General features: G+C 41.8%; 1 protein-coding gene across 7 annotated transcripts in view; it reads right to left on the reverse strand.

The window, feature by feature from the left end:
- USPL1 (ubiquitin specific peptidase like 1) overlaps positions 1 to 13,730 on the reverse strand; it is a 40,810-nt gene extending 27,080 nt beyond the window's left edge. Inside the window, exons 1-6 of one of the 7 annotated variants that reach the window (XR_004965895.1) lie at positions 13,358 to 13,707; positions 10,909 to 11,017; positions 10,290 to 10,456; positions 9,638 to 9,766; positions 4,890 to 5,535; positions 4,188 to 4,298 (exon numbers count right to left, since the gene is read on the reverse strand). Coding sequence is in view for 5 of the 7 variants with exons in the window: in XM_036298239.1 (XP_036154132.1) it covers positions 4,188 to 4,298; positions 4,890 to 5,535; positions 9,638 to 9,766; positions 10,290 to 10,388 (985 nt within the window). In the remaining 2 variants the exon portion in view is untranslated. Of the gene's footprint in view, positions 1 to 2,400; positions 2,514 to 4,187; positions 4,299 to 4,562; positions 4,667 to 4,889; positions 5,536 to 9,637; positions 9,767 to 10,289; positions 10,457 to 10,908; positions 11,018 to 13,357 lie in introns of those variants that run through there. The other 6 variants (XM_036298239.1, XM_036298235.1, XM_036298240.1 and 3 more) reach the window with 6 other exon arrangements.
- Between the last annotated feature and the right edge of the window lie 706 nt (positions 13,731 to 14,436).

The following is a 14,436-nucleotide window of genomic DNA, read 5'->3' on the forward strand; positions in this document are numbered from 1 at the left end:
CCGCTTTTCAAGTTTAGCTCTTTAAACATGCTGAAGTTTCTTTCTGATTATGGTGTCAAGTAGGGATCCAACTTTCCCCTGTATCAAGAACCAATTGATGCCTTTTCTTTCCTACGTATCTGCATCACTGCCTCCCTAACGGTATCAAGTAACCAAAAGGAGAGGGTCCTGATCTGGGCTATTCTGTTCTACTAGAGGCCTGGTGCACAAAATTCATGCAGGCGGGGGGTGGGGGTGGGGGGGAAGATGTCCCTCAGCCTGGCCTGTACCCTCTCCAATCCGGGACCTCTCGGACATCCCTCTCACAATCCGGACCACTGGCTCCTAACTGCTTGCCTGCCTGCCTGTCTGATTGCCCCTAATTGCCTCTGCCTGCCAGCCTGATGCCCCTAACTGCCCTCCCCTGCCGACCTGATTGCCCCTAACTGCCCTCCCCTGCCAGTCTGATCGTCCCTAATTGCCCTCCCTTGCTGGCCTGATCACCCCTCACAGCCCTCCCTTGCCAGCCTGATCGCCCCTAACCACCTACCTCTGCCCCTGCCACCATGGCTTTTTCCAGAAGGACGTCCGGAAGATGCCCGGTCTAATTAGCATATTACCCTTTTATTAGTATCGGTTATTAGTATAGATTGGTCTGCCTATCCTTATGCTGGAACATGCAGACTAAATTACTCTGTTAACTTACACAAAAGTAAGTAGAAACCATAGTATTAGCTTTTTCTTAGAAACAAACAACAAAAAAGGAATACAGACATTAGAGCAGTGGTTCTCAACCTTCTGGCCCTTTAAATACAGTTCCTCAGTGACCCAACCATAAAATTATTTTCGTTGCTACTTTGTAACTGTAATGTTGCTACTGTTAGGAATCGTAATGTAAATATCTGATATGCAGGATGGTCTTAGGCGACCCCTGTGAAAGGGTCGTTTGACCGCCAAAGGGGTCGCGATCCACAGGTTGAGAACCGCTGCATTAGAGGGAAAGAAAACACTAAACTGAAGACAGTAATTACCTTTGTGAGGAGGTAAGGAAAAACTGGGGAAGAGTACAGGGGGGCCTGAGTTGTATTTGTAATGCTATATTTCTTAAACTATGGGGAGGGAGAACAGAGGATAATTTACAGTGTGTTTTTCAAAAACAATAATGAAAGTGATAATGTGGCTAATCTTAAAAATTTAAACAAAATTCAGGGTCAGAACAAATTCTATTCTTTCTTTGGTACTTTAAAATACACATTAATATTCAGAATGAGAAATCACATGGTAAGATTTTATAGTACTCTCTGAAGCAAAGATTAGATTTCATTAGTAAGGTCAGAACTCTAATGTAACACCTAGCACTAATGAGTGAGTAGTAGGATCACAAATGAGAGGGGGCTCGCCTAATTGCTATGATTGCACAAATAATCATTTAAAAATCCCTTCTCTGTAAGAAAGAAAATCAGGCCCAAGGTGGCGGTGAGCAAGATTCAACTTTGTTCCAAACATAATTATCAGGGATAAGGGTGATGATTCAGACTGGGGAAGAAGCCACTCTTTAATTCAACTGGAACCTGGAGTGTGGACCCTGAATAAAACATCTCAGGTCATGCTAGGAGGGAAATGATACTTGCAAAATGCAACATGGGAGCCCCACAAGTCTGTACTCTGGTGATCTTAGGAAAGACTCCTTGAAATGAGTGTTCACCCAACAGATCAGTATTTGAGGTGAAGAAGACAGCTGACTACTAAGGAGTCTGGGGAAAATGTTAGGGTGATAGAACATTCCATATCTTGATTATTGTCATGGTTACACAACTGTTTACATATAAAAAGTGATCAACAAATCAACAAATGACAATTGGTGATGAGGATGTGGAGAAAAGGGAACTGCTGGTGGGAATGCAGACTGGTGCAGCCACTGTGAAAAACAGTATGGAGTTTCCTCAAAAAATTAAATATGGAACTGCCATTTGACTCAGTGATCCCACTTCTAGGAATATATCCTAAGAACCCCAAAATAGCCCTAGCCAGTTTGGCTCAGTAGATAGAGCGTTGGCCTGTGGACTGAAGGGTCCTGGGTTTGATTCCAGCAAGGGTACATGCCCTGGTTATGGGCTCGATCCCTAGTGGGCTGAGTACAGGAGGCAGCCGATCAGTGATTCTCATCACTGATGTTTCTAACTCTCTCTCCCTTTCCCCATCCTCTCTGAAATCAATAAAATATATTAAAAAAAAAAAAAAAAAACACACAAAACACCAATCTGAAAGAATATATGTGCCCTATCTTCATAGCAGCGTAATTAACAATAGCTATGATCTGGAAACAGCCCAGGTGCCCATCAGCAGATGAGTGGTTAAAAAAGCTATGGTACATTTATACCATGGAATACTATGCAACTGTAAAAAAGAAGGATCTCCTACCCTTTGAAGCAGCATGGAGGCACCTGGAGAGTATTATGCTAAGCGAAATAAGTCAGTCAGAGAAACACAAGTATCACATGATGTCATTCATATGTGGAACCTAATGAAAAAATAAACTGATGACAAAACAGATCCAGAGACATAGAAATGTGGAACAGGCTGTTAAATCTCAGAGGAAAGACTGGGGTAGGTGGGTGGGTGGAAAGAGATCAACCAAAGAACTTGTATGCATATACAGACATAGACAATAGTGTAGTGAAGGCCTAGGGGGTGGTGGGGAGGACTAGAAGGGGTCAATGGGGAAAAAAAGAGGACATATGTAATACCTTCAACAATAAAGTTTTTTTAAAAAACCCACAAAACTATGATATGACAAAATAAGTCCAGAAGCATGGATGCATGGAACAGACTAACAGAACTCAAAGGGGAGGAAGATTGGGGGGGGTAGAGAGGGGAGGATAGGAAGAGATTAACCAAAAAACTTGCACACATATATGCATAGCCCTTGGATACAGAAAGTAGTGTGGTGAAGGCCTGAGATGGGTAGGGGCTGGGTGGAGGGGGACCAAGGGGAGAAAAATAGAGGACATCTGTAATACTGTCAACAATAAAAAATAAAAAATAAAAAGGGTGTTACTCTTATACTTTGATAAAAAGAGAAAAGAATAATCATCCCATCTGAGACCCCACCTAATGATAAATTAGAACCCTTTAGGTCTAGAGGAGGCAATACCAAAGACTTGGCATATTGAAAATCAGTTTATTATTAAAACAGAATAAACTCTTATCTATATGAGTTCATGAAAAACGAGATAGTAAAACTAGGGGACAAAACTGTGAAACAAAGAAGCAGGAGATACTATCATGCAAAAAAAGCACTGCTTCAGATACAATATCTGGTTCTGATAAAATAAATGTACTTACTGAGAGAAAAACTTGAAGTCATTGGTGTTTTACATAATTTAATAATGGGTAATATACTAAATAGGGGAACCATATATTCTGCTTCTATAATACAATAAAGGAGTTTAACAAGGATAAAGAGAAATAAAAGATATCCCCCCCAAACAAACAAACAAATCATTACAGCTCCTCTTTACAAAAACATTTAGAAAAGCCCAGACAGAGATGTACTAGTAGTGCCCTTGCTCCATACTGCTCCGAGCCAAAAGCCAATAAAGGACAAAGCAGGTCTTATTCTTGTACCCTATTTTAAAGTTAAGGGAGTGTCCCCAAAAGGTCATCAGCATATTTCTCTTCATATTCCACTGGCAAAAACTGTACCATCTGTCCATTTCTAAACTAATCACTGGCAGATAAAGTAGAATTAGTCTGGTTGGTTTAGACCACAGATTCTCAACCTTGTTCACCTGTAAGAGTCATGTGAGTTCTAAAATTCCTGATTCCTGAGCTCCATCTTGAGATTATTTAATTGGCCCCTAACACTACTGTTAAATTCCTTAGGTGCTTTTGAATGCACAGACAGTGCTGAAAATGCTGAACAGCCTACTGGGGGAAAGTACTGAATAAACAATCAGGGTACCCGAGTCTTCACCTGTTTCTGAGACCAGCATCCACTCTATGGTGGAACACAACCTGCATATTTATATGGACCAGCTCTGCCCCGATGATTTAACCAGTGGTCAATTCCTAAATGAAACCACTCAGATTCTTTCCCCCAAGGATCTGGATCATTAAAGTAATAAAACAGTATTATATTTCTTTATGATGTAAGTTTTTCTTTATGGTAGATGAGTTACACAGTTAAATTACACAAATTTACTTACCTAATGTGCACCCAAGCTGAGGCTGAAGCCTGATAAAAATCTTACTTCTGACGTCATTCAGACAGGTCTCTATCTCTGCAAATACTGAAATAAGTTTTGTATAATCTCTATCTAAAAATAAAATACAGAAGATTATCAATTTCTCATCAACCTATATCTTTTCAAGAAAATTAAGACATTGCCAAGAATGAAAGTTTATCAGGAAATAAATTTTGCATAGACAAAATGCAAAACACAAAAATTTCTTCCTCCCCTCTTTGTGGTATATCATATATTTCCTCAAACACAATTCAAAGTAATGCAGCTCAAACAAATTAATTACAACCATATTATAAAAACAATTATTCTGTAAAAGAGTAATACAAGATTAAAATATAAAAATATAATTAATTTAATATTTAAGTCAAAACTTAAACAAGAGTTGCTGCTCTTATGTAACAATTAATTGAAGAATGGTCACCGAGTCAGTATTGGGGTTCCTGTAATAACAGAAAACAGGAACAGAGAAAAGACAAAAGAAAAAATGCTTGTGAAGAATTGAATTTTAAAAATTGTAAAAAAAAAAAGCAATCACAGGACACAATGCTCCCAGGTCTCAATGCTCAACAGAGGCCACTGATGGCATCTTTTCCACAAACTGTGAGACAAAACTCAACTTGAACCTCTTTACAAATTAAAGGGAAATAAAATATTATTACCAACCTTTAACTGCATCCAAGTGACTGGCGTGCAGAAGCTTACTAGCTTGATTATACTTTGCGAACAGCTGCCAGAACAGAGATTCCTCTTTAGAGCACAGGTCCGTCATCACTGCCTTTTTTACCACTTCCAAGTGCACCAATAGTGACAGGAGACAGTCTAACCAACAGAGGGCATCAGAATTTTTCCATTGAACACATGAAGTCTGACAAAATGGTATACATCTGTTCTCCAGTGGCATTTCCAGTTCAGATGTGCCTCCTTCATTTTGAAGAGCAGTCTCTCCAGTTCCAGAAATATCAACTGCAGTAGCATCTTCTTCAGCAGCCAAGTCAGTAACAGCAGCTTCCAAAATCTCATCCGGTCCCAAGAAATCAGCAGCCTTAACTGGGCTCTGCTGACCACTGTGCAGTGAGTCAGGTAAGTCTGATGAGGTTTCCTCGTATGCTTCTCCATTATGTTTGCTGTTCAAAACTTGTTCACCATCAATAACAGTATCACTTTTAATCTTTTTGGAATTTGCTAAAGAAGGTGAATCTTTATAGCTGATTTCCAAGAGCTTTCTTTTTTGAGGCTTATTTGAAGCAAGATCTTCCAACTCAGGAGAAATTAAGTTATTAAACGATTTAGAGCCCAAAGGATAGATGCACTAGGAAGAAAAAATAAAATGATAAAACTACAAAAATTCAAATAAGCTCAAAGTTTACTTTACTGTTTCTAAGTCATGAAAACTATGTATAAAACTTTAGCATTAATTTTATATGAGAGGGTATAATATAACCAATCTAAATTTTAAGGAACTAGGGATAAACAACTATTTAATTAAAATTTTGGTTCCCAAAAGAATAATTTTTCTTATTCTTAGGTTAAACTAATAAGGAAAATATGTATTCTTTTGTCTCAATAAAAAGCTAATGTCAAGTAAATTTAAAAATTTCAACAGTGTATTATGAGTGTTATTCTTTTTGGGACAGGTAAACTGAGTAACACTAAAAATGAGAAAAGTATTTTCAAATATAAGTTGCATGGAGTAATTTGTTTCTTAATTTTGAAACTGAATATTAACCTGAGAGTAATAAGAACATCAATTTTACATCCTTATTGTGTTTAAGGGTCAAACTGGCTGATTTTAATGACTTCATTAAATCTCACAGAACATTAACACAATTTCAGCCAAACAGCAACAGTGTAAACAAGCCACTATAATAACCAATGAATTTCCCCTAAGTTTGAAAACCAGCAAAGTATTTTATTAGACAAACTAGAGGTCCGGTGCATGAAATTCATGCACTTGGACGGGGGTGTCCCTCAGCCCAGCCTGCACCCTCTCCAATCTGGGGCCCCTCGGACATCCCTCTCACAATCCAGAACCGCTGGCTCCTAACCACTAGCCTGCCTGCCTGCCTGCCTGAACCTTAACTGCTTCTGCCTGCCTGCCTGATCATCCCCTAACCACTCCCCTGACAGCTGACTGCCCCCAACTGCCCTCCCCTGCAGGCCTGGTCCCCCCAACTGCCCTCTCCTGCAGGCCCAGTCCCTCCCAAATGCCCTCCCCTGCAGGCTCAGTTACCCCCAACTGCCCTCCCCTGCTATCTGGGGTCACTCCCAATTGCCCTCCCCTGCAGGCCCAGTCCCCCTCAACTGCCCTCCCCTGCTGGCCTGCTTGCTCCTAACTGCCCTCCCCTGCTGGCCTGATCGCCCACAACTGCCCTCCCCTGCCAGCCATCTTGTGGTGGTCATCTTTTGACTATTTGAGGGCGACCATCTTGTGTAAGGGTGTGATGGTCAATTTGCATATTACCTCTTTATTATGTAGGATGTTTCATATTTGACTGGTCCCAATCTCCTGGTCTTCCCCCCAATTTTCCTCTCCCCAAAGCCTTCTCATCTTAGTAACTGGCAACTCCATTCTTCCAATTATTTAAGCCAAAATTCTGGGAATCATCCATGATTTCTCCCTCTCCTATCATGTATCCAACCTTTCAGCAATTCCTTTTGGCTTCACTTTTAAACATATACAGAATCCAATCATACCTCATCACCTTGGTCATACTTGGTCCCCCTGAAATATTGCACCTGCCTTCCAGCTAGTCACCCTGCTTCAGGTCTTGCCCATGACCTATTATTTTCAACACAGCAGCCACTGTGATCCTTTTAACATGTAAGTCAGATTATCATCCAGAGATGTTAAAATGGCCAATAAAGACCTTACTTGGTCTAGCCCCCTCCCCATTATTTTTCAGACCCATATCCTATGACTGCTCATGTACTCAGATCCAGCTCTGGTGTTTCCTTGCAGTGGCACAAATATTGACAGGCAGCCTCCACTCTCTGGGCCTTCCTTATACCTGTGACTTCCCCTGCCTATGAGGCTCGTTCGTCTTCATCTTTCAGGTCTTTGCTCAAATGTTACTTGTTCTCAAGAAAGAGTTTCCTTTACCATGCTATTTAAAATTGAGATCTCCCCATTCCTTGAAATTCAATCCCTGTGGCTTTATTTTTCTCCACAGCACTTTTCTTCTTCTTTTTAAAAAAGGATTCTCACCCAAGCCCATCTGGCATGGCTGAGTGATGGGCATCACAGTTCGATTCCCAGTCAGGGCACATGCCCAGGTTTTGGGCTCGATCCCCAGTGTGGGGCATGCAGGAGGAAGCTGATCAATGATTCTCTCAGCATTGATGCCCCCCCCCCCTCTCTCTCCCCCCCCCCCGCCTTCCTTTCTAAAATCAATAAAAATAATAAATAATCCTCACCTGAGAATAGGTTTATTTATTGATTTTAGAGAGAAAGAAAAGGAGGGAGAGGGAGAGAAAGAAGAAACATCAATGACATGAGAGCAAAAACATGGACCAGCTGCCTCCCATACACAGCCCAACCAGGGAACAAACCCACAACCTAGGTATGTGCCCTGACCGGAACTGACCCTGCAATCTTTTTGGTTTAAGGGATGACACTCCAACCAACTAAGCCTCCAACTGGAACTTCTCTGTAGCACTTTTCATCAGTTCACACAAAAAATATATACTTTACTTGTTTATTTTCTTCCCCGCTCTAGAACATAACTTCCTTGAGAGCAAGAAGTTCTGTTTTACTCATTGTATCCTAGCATATGAAACAATGCCAACAAGGTGATGCTCAGAAAAAATATTTATCAAATAAATGCAAAAACTATTTATCCCTAATTGCAAGAATGCCTGGGATTTTTTTCAAGTTGTATCCAGCAAAGAATCTATCACCAAAAGTGTGACTTAATCTAGTATTTTCCAAAATTGGCTATTCTTTAGACTCACCCTCAAAAGTTACAAAACTACAGAATTCTAGGTCAATTCTACTTTATAAGCATCTGGGGATGAGACCCAGGAATTTCTAAAAAGCACTCCAGGTAATTCTGACTGCTAGCTTACCTGGAATAAAAGAATCTGAAATAGAAGACTGTGTTCCAATCACAGCTCTGCCGCTTTACAGAGATCTTGAGTTCCTAAACTCTCAGCCCCTGTTTTCTTATTCACAAAATAGAAACACCTACCTTGCAAAGTTTTGAGAATTAAATTTGTAATAAGTTTCATAACTGTCAAATACAATAAAACATAGAGTATTATGGAGTTAAGCAAGTTCAAGTTGTACCACAGATATAAATTACAATTAATCCTAAAAGATATTTAGAACCTTAAGTACACAACATGTAGAGATTCATAACTTTTTTAATAAGTCCCAAAGTTAATAAATCAAAGTGAAGAGAGATTAACTACAACAGCTAACAAGCTCCCACAAATGTTAAAAAAAATAAATCTTGAAATATATTCTTTTCCTCTCACAAGTCTAGTAACAGTAAAAACAAACATCTTCTTGCAATAATTCAAGAAACCAAGTGGTTTCCTAAAATAGAAAATATTTAAGAGTACTAGACAGATTTAGAAATTCTGATTATCTAAACATTAAAAATGTATAGTAGAAAAAGTATAAAATGAGCACTAATGTAAAATTGAAGAAAAAAAGCAAAAGGCCAAAACCTCAATACGATCTAAAATTAATACTTTGCCCTAGCTCAGTGTTCGGCAAACTGCGGCTCGAGAGTCACATGCGGCTCTTTGGCCCCTTGAGTGTGGCTCTTCCACAAAATACTACGTGCGGGCACGCACGTACAGTGCAACTGAAACTTCGTGGCTCATGCGCAGAAGTCGGTATTTTGTGGAAGAGCCACACTCAAGGGGCCAAAGAGCTGCATATGGCTCGAGAGCTGCAGTTTGCTGACTACTGCCCTAGCTGGTTTGCTTCAGTGGATAGAGTGTCGACCTGCGAACTGAAGGGTCCCAGGTTCAATTACAGTCAAGGGCACATGCCAGGGCTGCGGGCTTGATCCCCAGTGGGGGGCGTGTAGGAGGCAGCTGATTGATGATTCTCTTTCATCATTGATGTTTCTATCTCTCTCCCTCTCCCTTCCTCTTTGAAATCAATAAAAATATATTTTTAAAAAATAAAAAATAAAATTAATACTCTAATATTAATACTTTAGCCCCAGCTGGCATGACTCAGTGGTTGAGCATCAGACCTAGGAACCAGGAGATCATGGTTCGATTCCCTGTCAGGGCACAGGCCCAGGTTTCGGATTCGATCCCCAGTGTGGGGCACGCAGGAGGCAGCTGATCAATGATTCTCTCTCATCATTGATGTTTCTATCTCTCTCTCTCTCTCCCTTCCTCTCTGGAATCAATAAAAATAATTTTTAAAAAAGATAAAATTAATACTTTACCTGTAGATCCTCACACAAATAGACAGATTCCTGAAAACTAATTCGGTAAGTCTTTAAGGTTTTTAACTTTCCCTTCTCTCTACAAGCAGGGCAATACCCATCTGACAGGATGTTAGCAGAATCATAATTCTAAAAGAGAAATAAAGTAAATTACAATATAGACATTACTAGATAATACCAAATTACAAAATGTTAAGTGGAAAAGCAACCAGAAAAGAATTACAACTTTCACCCCTAAGTATCCTGGCATGATATTTTCAACATGGCAAATAAAAAAAATGCATACAGGCCTTAAATGTAGTTATTAATCCAAAAAGAATATATTGTTATTTTAAATATTAAGTTTTAAGTGTCAAAAATAATGTTTTACTTGCAAGAAAAAAGGTAATGTTAATTGTAAGGGAAAATGCATGTTCCATATTTTCAAAGAATAGTAAACCATAAAGTCTGTATAATTTCTACTTTCGTATGTTAATAAAACACAGAGAGGTAAATACATTAAAACAATCTTTCGCCAATACTGTAAGATTTCCGTGGAAGATGATACAATTTATTTATAAGTTAACTGGTCAAATTAAAACCGAATTCAAGTTTCAAAAACAGGAGGAAAAAATACCAACTTTGCACTGAGGCAAAAAATAAATTGACTAACTTTTCCCAAATACCCCACTATGTGGGGTGAAGATACCCCTATATCAGTCCCTGGTCCAATCACTGGCAAACCATTTCCAGTCTTCGGGGAATCCATCATTCCGAGTCACTGGCTAATTTATGTCACTTGAAACATGTCAATATCACTAAGGATTTTTTCAATGAATCCTGAAAAATAAAAGTCAATAGACAATTAAACAAAAATCCTACTTAACTAGAAATAATGCTATTTTATAAGATGTGTTAAGTATACTTTGAGAACTATATGTCCTAGGATAAACATATTATAAAACTGTAATCTGGAAGTGAAAAAAATACTTAACTACATTTATAAATCTAGACAGTTTGTGGGGAGAGGGAGAAGACTGGCAACAGGACGGGTTTTCATAGACTCATTTGTAAGCAACTTTATTAAAACTTGTAACAGAGGTAACTATTATTTAAAGCCAATTTTTATTGACCAGAATTTGAAAGCTTAAGTTTTCAGAGTCTATGTACAATTTGAAACAAATATGTCAGCATTACATTAAGAAATGTAATGGCTAGTGTGGCTCAGCTGGTTGGAGCACCATCCCGTACACCGAAGGGTTGTGGGTTTGATTCCTGGTCAGGGCACATACCTTGGTTGCAGGTTCCGTCTCGTGGTTTGGCGCCTGTGAGAGGCAGCCGTCGATGTTTCTCTCTCACATTGGTGTTTCTCTCTCTTTCTCTCTCTCTCCCTTCCTCTCTCTAAAATCAATTAAAACAAACAAAAAAAAAAACAAATCTTAGATCCATTGTGCCATTACTTGACAAGGACCAAAGAACCCCATACATTCCTAGCACTTTCAACCACCAAGAATATACTTCACCAACTGAGAATAATGCCACTTTTTAAAAGTTGCCAACAAAATACTATTTCCTATTAAAGTAAATGATCTGTACCATAACAGAAAACATAAACACTATTACAGTACAAATTACATGTATAACAAGCCTGTTCCGAGTGTTAGTCCCACGGCCTAGAATCACACTCAGGGAAGTAAAATTATGAGACTGGAACTCAGCATAAGAAAAGTGATTGTTAAAAGTAGAGTTGATGTGGATATGAATAATTTTTAAAAATAAAGTGTTTTTTAAAAGCCAGTGTTAGTGAATCACATTTTCCTATTCCTGAAGAAATATCCACAGGGCAAGATTTCTCAACTATAGTATTATAGACATTTTGGACCAACTCATTCTTTGTTGTGAGGGCTTCCCTGTGCGCTGTACATGATGTTTAGCAGCATCTATGACCTCTACCTACTTGATGCCAAAGCCCTCACCACTCAATTGTGACAATCAAACATGTCTCCAGGCATTCCCAATTGTGTCTCTTGGGCGGTAAAAATGCCTTATCCAGAATCACTGACAAAGGGGTAAAAACGAGTTTGGTGCTAAATTGTTTTCTTTTTAAGCTGCTCACACACAATACCAATTTATTATCTTTGGGTGGTTCTATTTATAATCTGCTTACAAAAAGGAAGTATATAGGAAAGAGTCAAACTTCTATGGTTTCAGCGTGGCTAAAGACATGGTTTACACCTGAAGATTTGGATCCAGCAATTTCTTTGTAAAATTGGTGGTTCTAAGAATTAAATGTACTAATACATTTAAAATGCTTAGCATCTGACACAGTAAATTTTAGCTATATTTGGTGCTAATTTTACACTTCATTCTGTAGAAAGCAGGCAACCCATCTTGTATCATTCAAGAGAAAAATCGGTAATCTATGTATCTTGAGTAAATTGTTTTTAATGAAAATTTCCATTTGCTTGAGGGATCAAGAACATTTTTTCCACTGATTCTTGTAGGCTCTCTCTCAATTATAAAACTGAAACAGGAGGAGCCTTCAAACCTGCTCCCCTGATCCCACCACTAACATTTCAAAGAAAATAGCAGGTAGACTGGTGGTTGAAATCTTAAATATGCAGAACCCCCGGAAGCAAATTCACTTAATAAAATACCAGAACTGGGCTACTCAGGTCTTCCAAATACAATTTCTTTTGTCCTCCCTTCAAAACTAACAGCTCCTCTCTTTTGTGAATCATCTATATTTTGGCATCTCCATCCTTCCAAACACATACACTAGAAAATTTGAGTGGTTCTCTCCTCTTTCACTTCCCTCTTCTTCACCCAGTATAAATCACTACGTTCTGTAGACAGTTCTTTGGAAGCGTCTCAAATCCTCACCTCTTTCCCGGCCATCTACACCCCGTATCACTGCCCACGTCTGAGTTTGTCCCTGCCCAGCTTAAAATCATCTCTTAACACCAGCTGATTATAACAGCGCAGTGTGACCTAAAGGTATGACCTAAAAGAAAGGTCACTGCATTGTGACCTCCCAGCCTGACCCTCCTCTATTCTTCGCCTCCAGCATCGTCCTTTTGACGCCCCTTTTTTCATTACTTCTCTGAGCCACTGATACTCCAGAAGCCCGAGTGTGAACTACTAACCCAGTATGGACCCAGGGAATAGTGTCAAGTTGGCCCTGGGAAAAGCGAAAAAGATGCAATTAAGCTTAATTCCCAGTCCCACGTGCAAAATGGGAAAACCCAGCGAACAAAATGTTCCAAGAGAAGCCTTATTCCTATTTGCCCTCCAAGAACAAGTGGGCTCAGCACGTGAACTGTCAAAGGCGACGCCACAACAGACTGAAACCGAGGAACAGGGTCGGCTTTCGGGCCCAACCGGGTCGGATACCAAACCCAGCCGATATGAATCAGAAATGGAGAGGGCCCATAAGAGGTCAGTTTCAAACCTCAACCTTGGAAACCCGAGGAGGCGCAGGGTTCCGTACACCCTCCCCATCTCCACGTTCCACGGGAAAGGGGAGAACAACTCTGGTTTCTCTTCAGCATTTACCTCTCTGAGCCCAAACGATCCTACACCTCTAACTCGACACCTTAAACCCTCCCATCTGAACCTGGTCCCAGCCGCTCCTTCCCGGACCAGCCCGCCCTTTCAGCGCGCACAAAGCTCCACAGATCGACCCAGTTCTGTCCCTTTTCCCTATTTGGGGCACAGAAGAACACTACTCCTTCTCCCTACCTGAGGCGGGTACTTCTTCGCACACGTTGGATCCGAATTCCTGTTCCACGGCACACAGCAACGTCTACCCTACGTTCAACCTCAGCCCGCTCCTCCCCCACCGACCTCCCGCTAGGAAAGCGGCTTCCGGTTTCAGTCCGCCGCCAAAGAGTTCCCCTCCCGACTCTGCCTGGGGCCCGAAAGGATTAGGTCCGTAAGCGTGGCGGAAGGCGGGGCCCGCAGCACTTCCGTCCGGCCTCGGCTGAGGCTCAGCCCCACGCCTGGCCTCCGCTACCGCAGTTTCAGCCGCGACGGCGGCTGGGGGCGGGCCCGGTGGCTGCAGAGCCCGCCCTCTGAGAATGGCTGCGTTGGGGGAGGCGAAGGATCTGGAAGCTGCTGGAAAGCGCTCGAGTGGCGGAGGTGACGTCACTGGGGGTGGGGCGTGATTAAAACTAGTTCGCGGCCGGCAGCGGAGGGATTTCGCTGAGGAAAGAGAGTGGCACGTGTTTTGCTGCGGTCTGGCCCGCGAGACCCCGAGTCGGAAGCCGACGCGCCCTTGAGTGACCTGGTGGGCGGGCGAGGGGCGGGCTCCCGGGCGGCGGAGGGTGCCCGGGAGGCTCTAGGCTGGTGCGTCCACGCGGCACCGCCGTCTCTCCGACTGTGGGCCGCGCGAGGCCTGCATAGGCCGCCGTGCTCAAGCCTCCGTGAGACTCGAGCTGCCCGAGTGCGTGTTCAGAAAGGTCACCACACACGGAGCTGCCCCTCCCTATCTCCCCAAGCCCCATCTTCGGGGCCAGGGGCTTTTCTGCCCGGATTCTGGGATGTTTCTCCTCCTTCCCTCCCTCCCAGATCTTCTAACGGTAAGGGCAGAAGCACAGGGACCCTGTCCACGACCGGTTCCAGCCCGTCAGCCTCGGCTCCGTCCCTGCCACGCCGACTCCGGTCTCCTGACTTGTAACGGAGGAGAACGGGAGAGCTCTCCTTTGTGAGTTCAGGCGGCTTTCGTAGGAAGGTCATGTGGTTCCGGGCAGCGTGACCGCGTGTGCTGCTTCCTAGCCTGCATTCCGAACCTGGCGGGCAGCGCAGTCCTGTGGTTCGAT

Source organism: Myotis myotis, unplaced genomic scaffold, assembly GCF_014108235.1.
Source record: "Myotis myotis isolate mMyoMyo1 unplaced genomic scaffold, mMyoMyo1.p scaffold_m19_p_3, whole genome shotgun sequence".
In the NCBI taxonomy this organism is placed as follows: Eukaryota; Metazoa; Chordata; class Mammalia; order Chiroptera; family Vespertilionidae; genus Myotis; species Myotis myotis.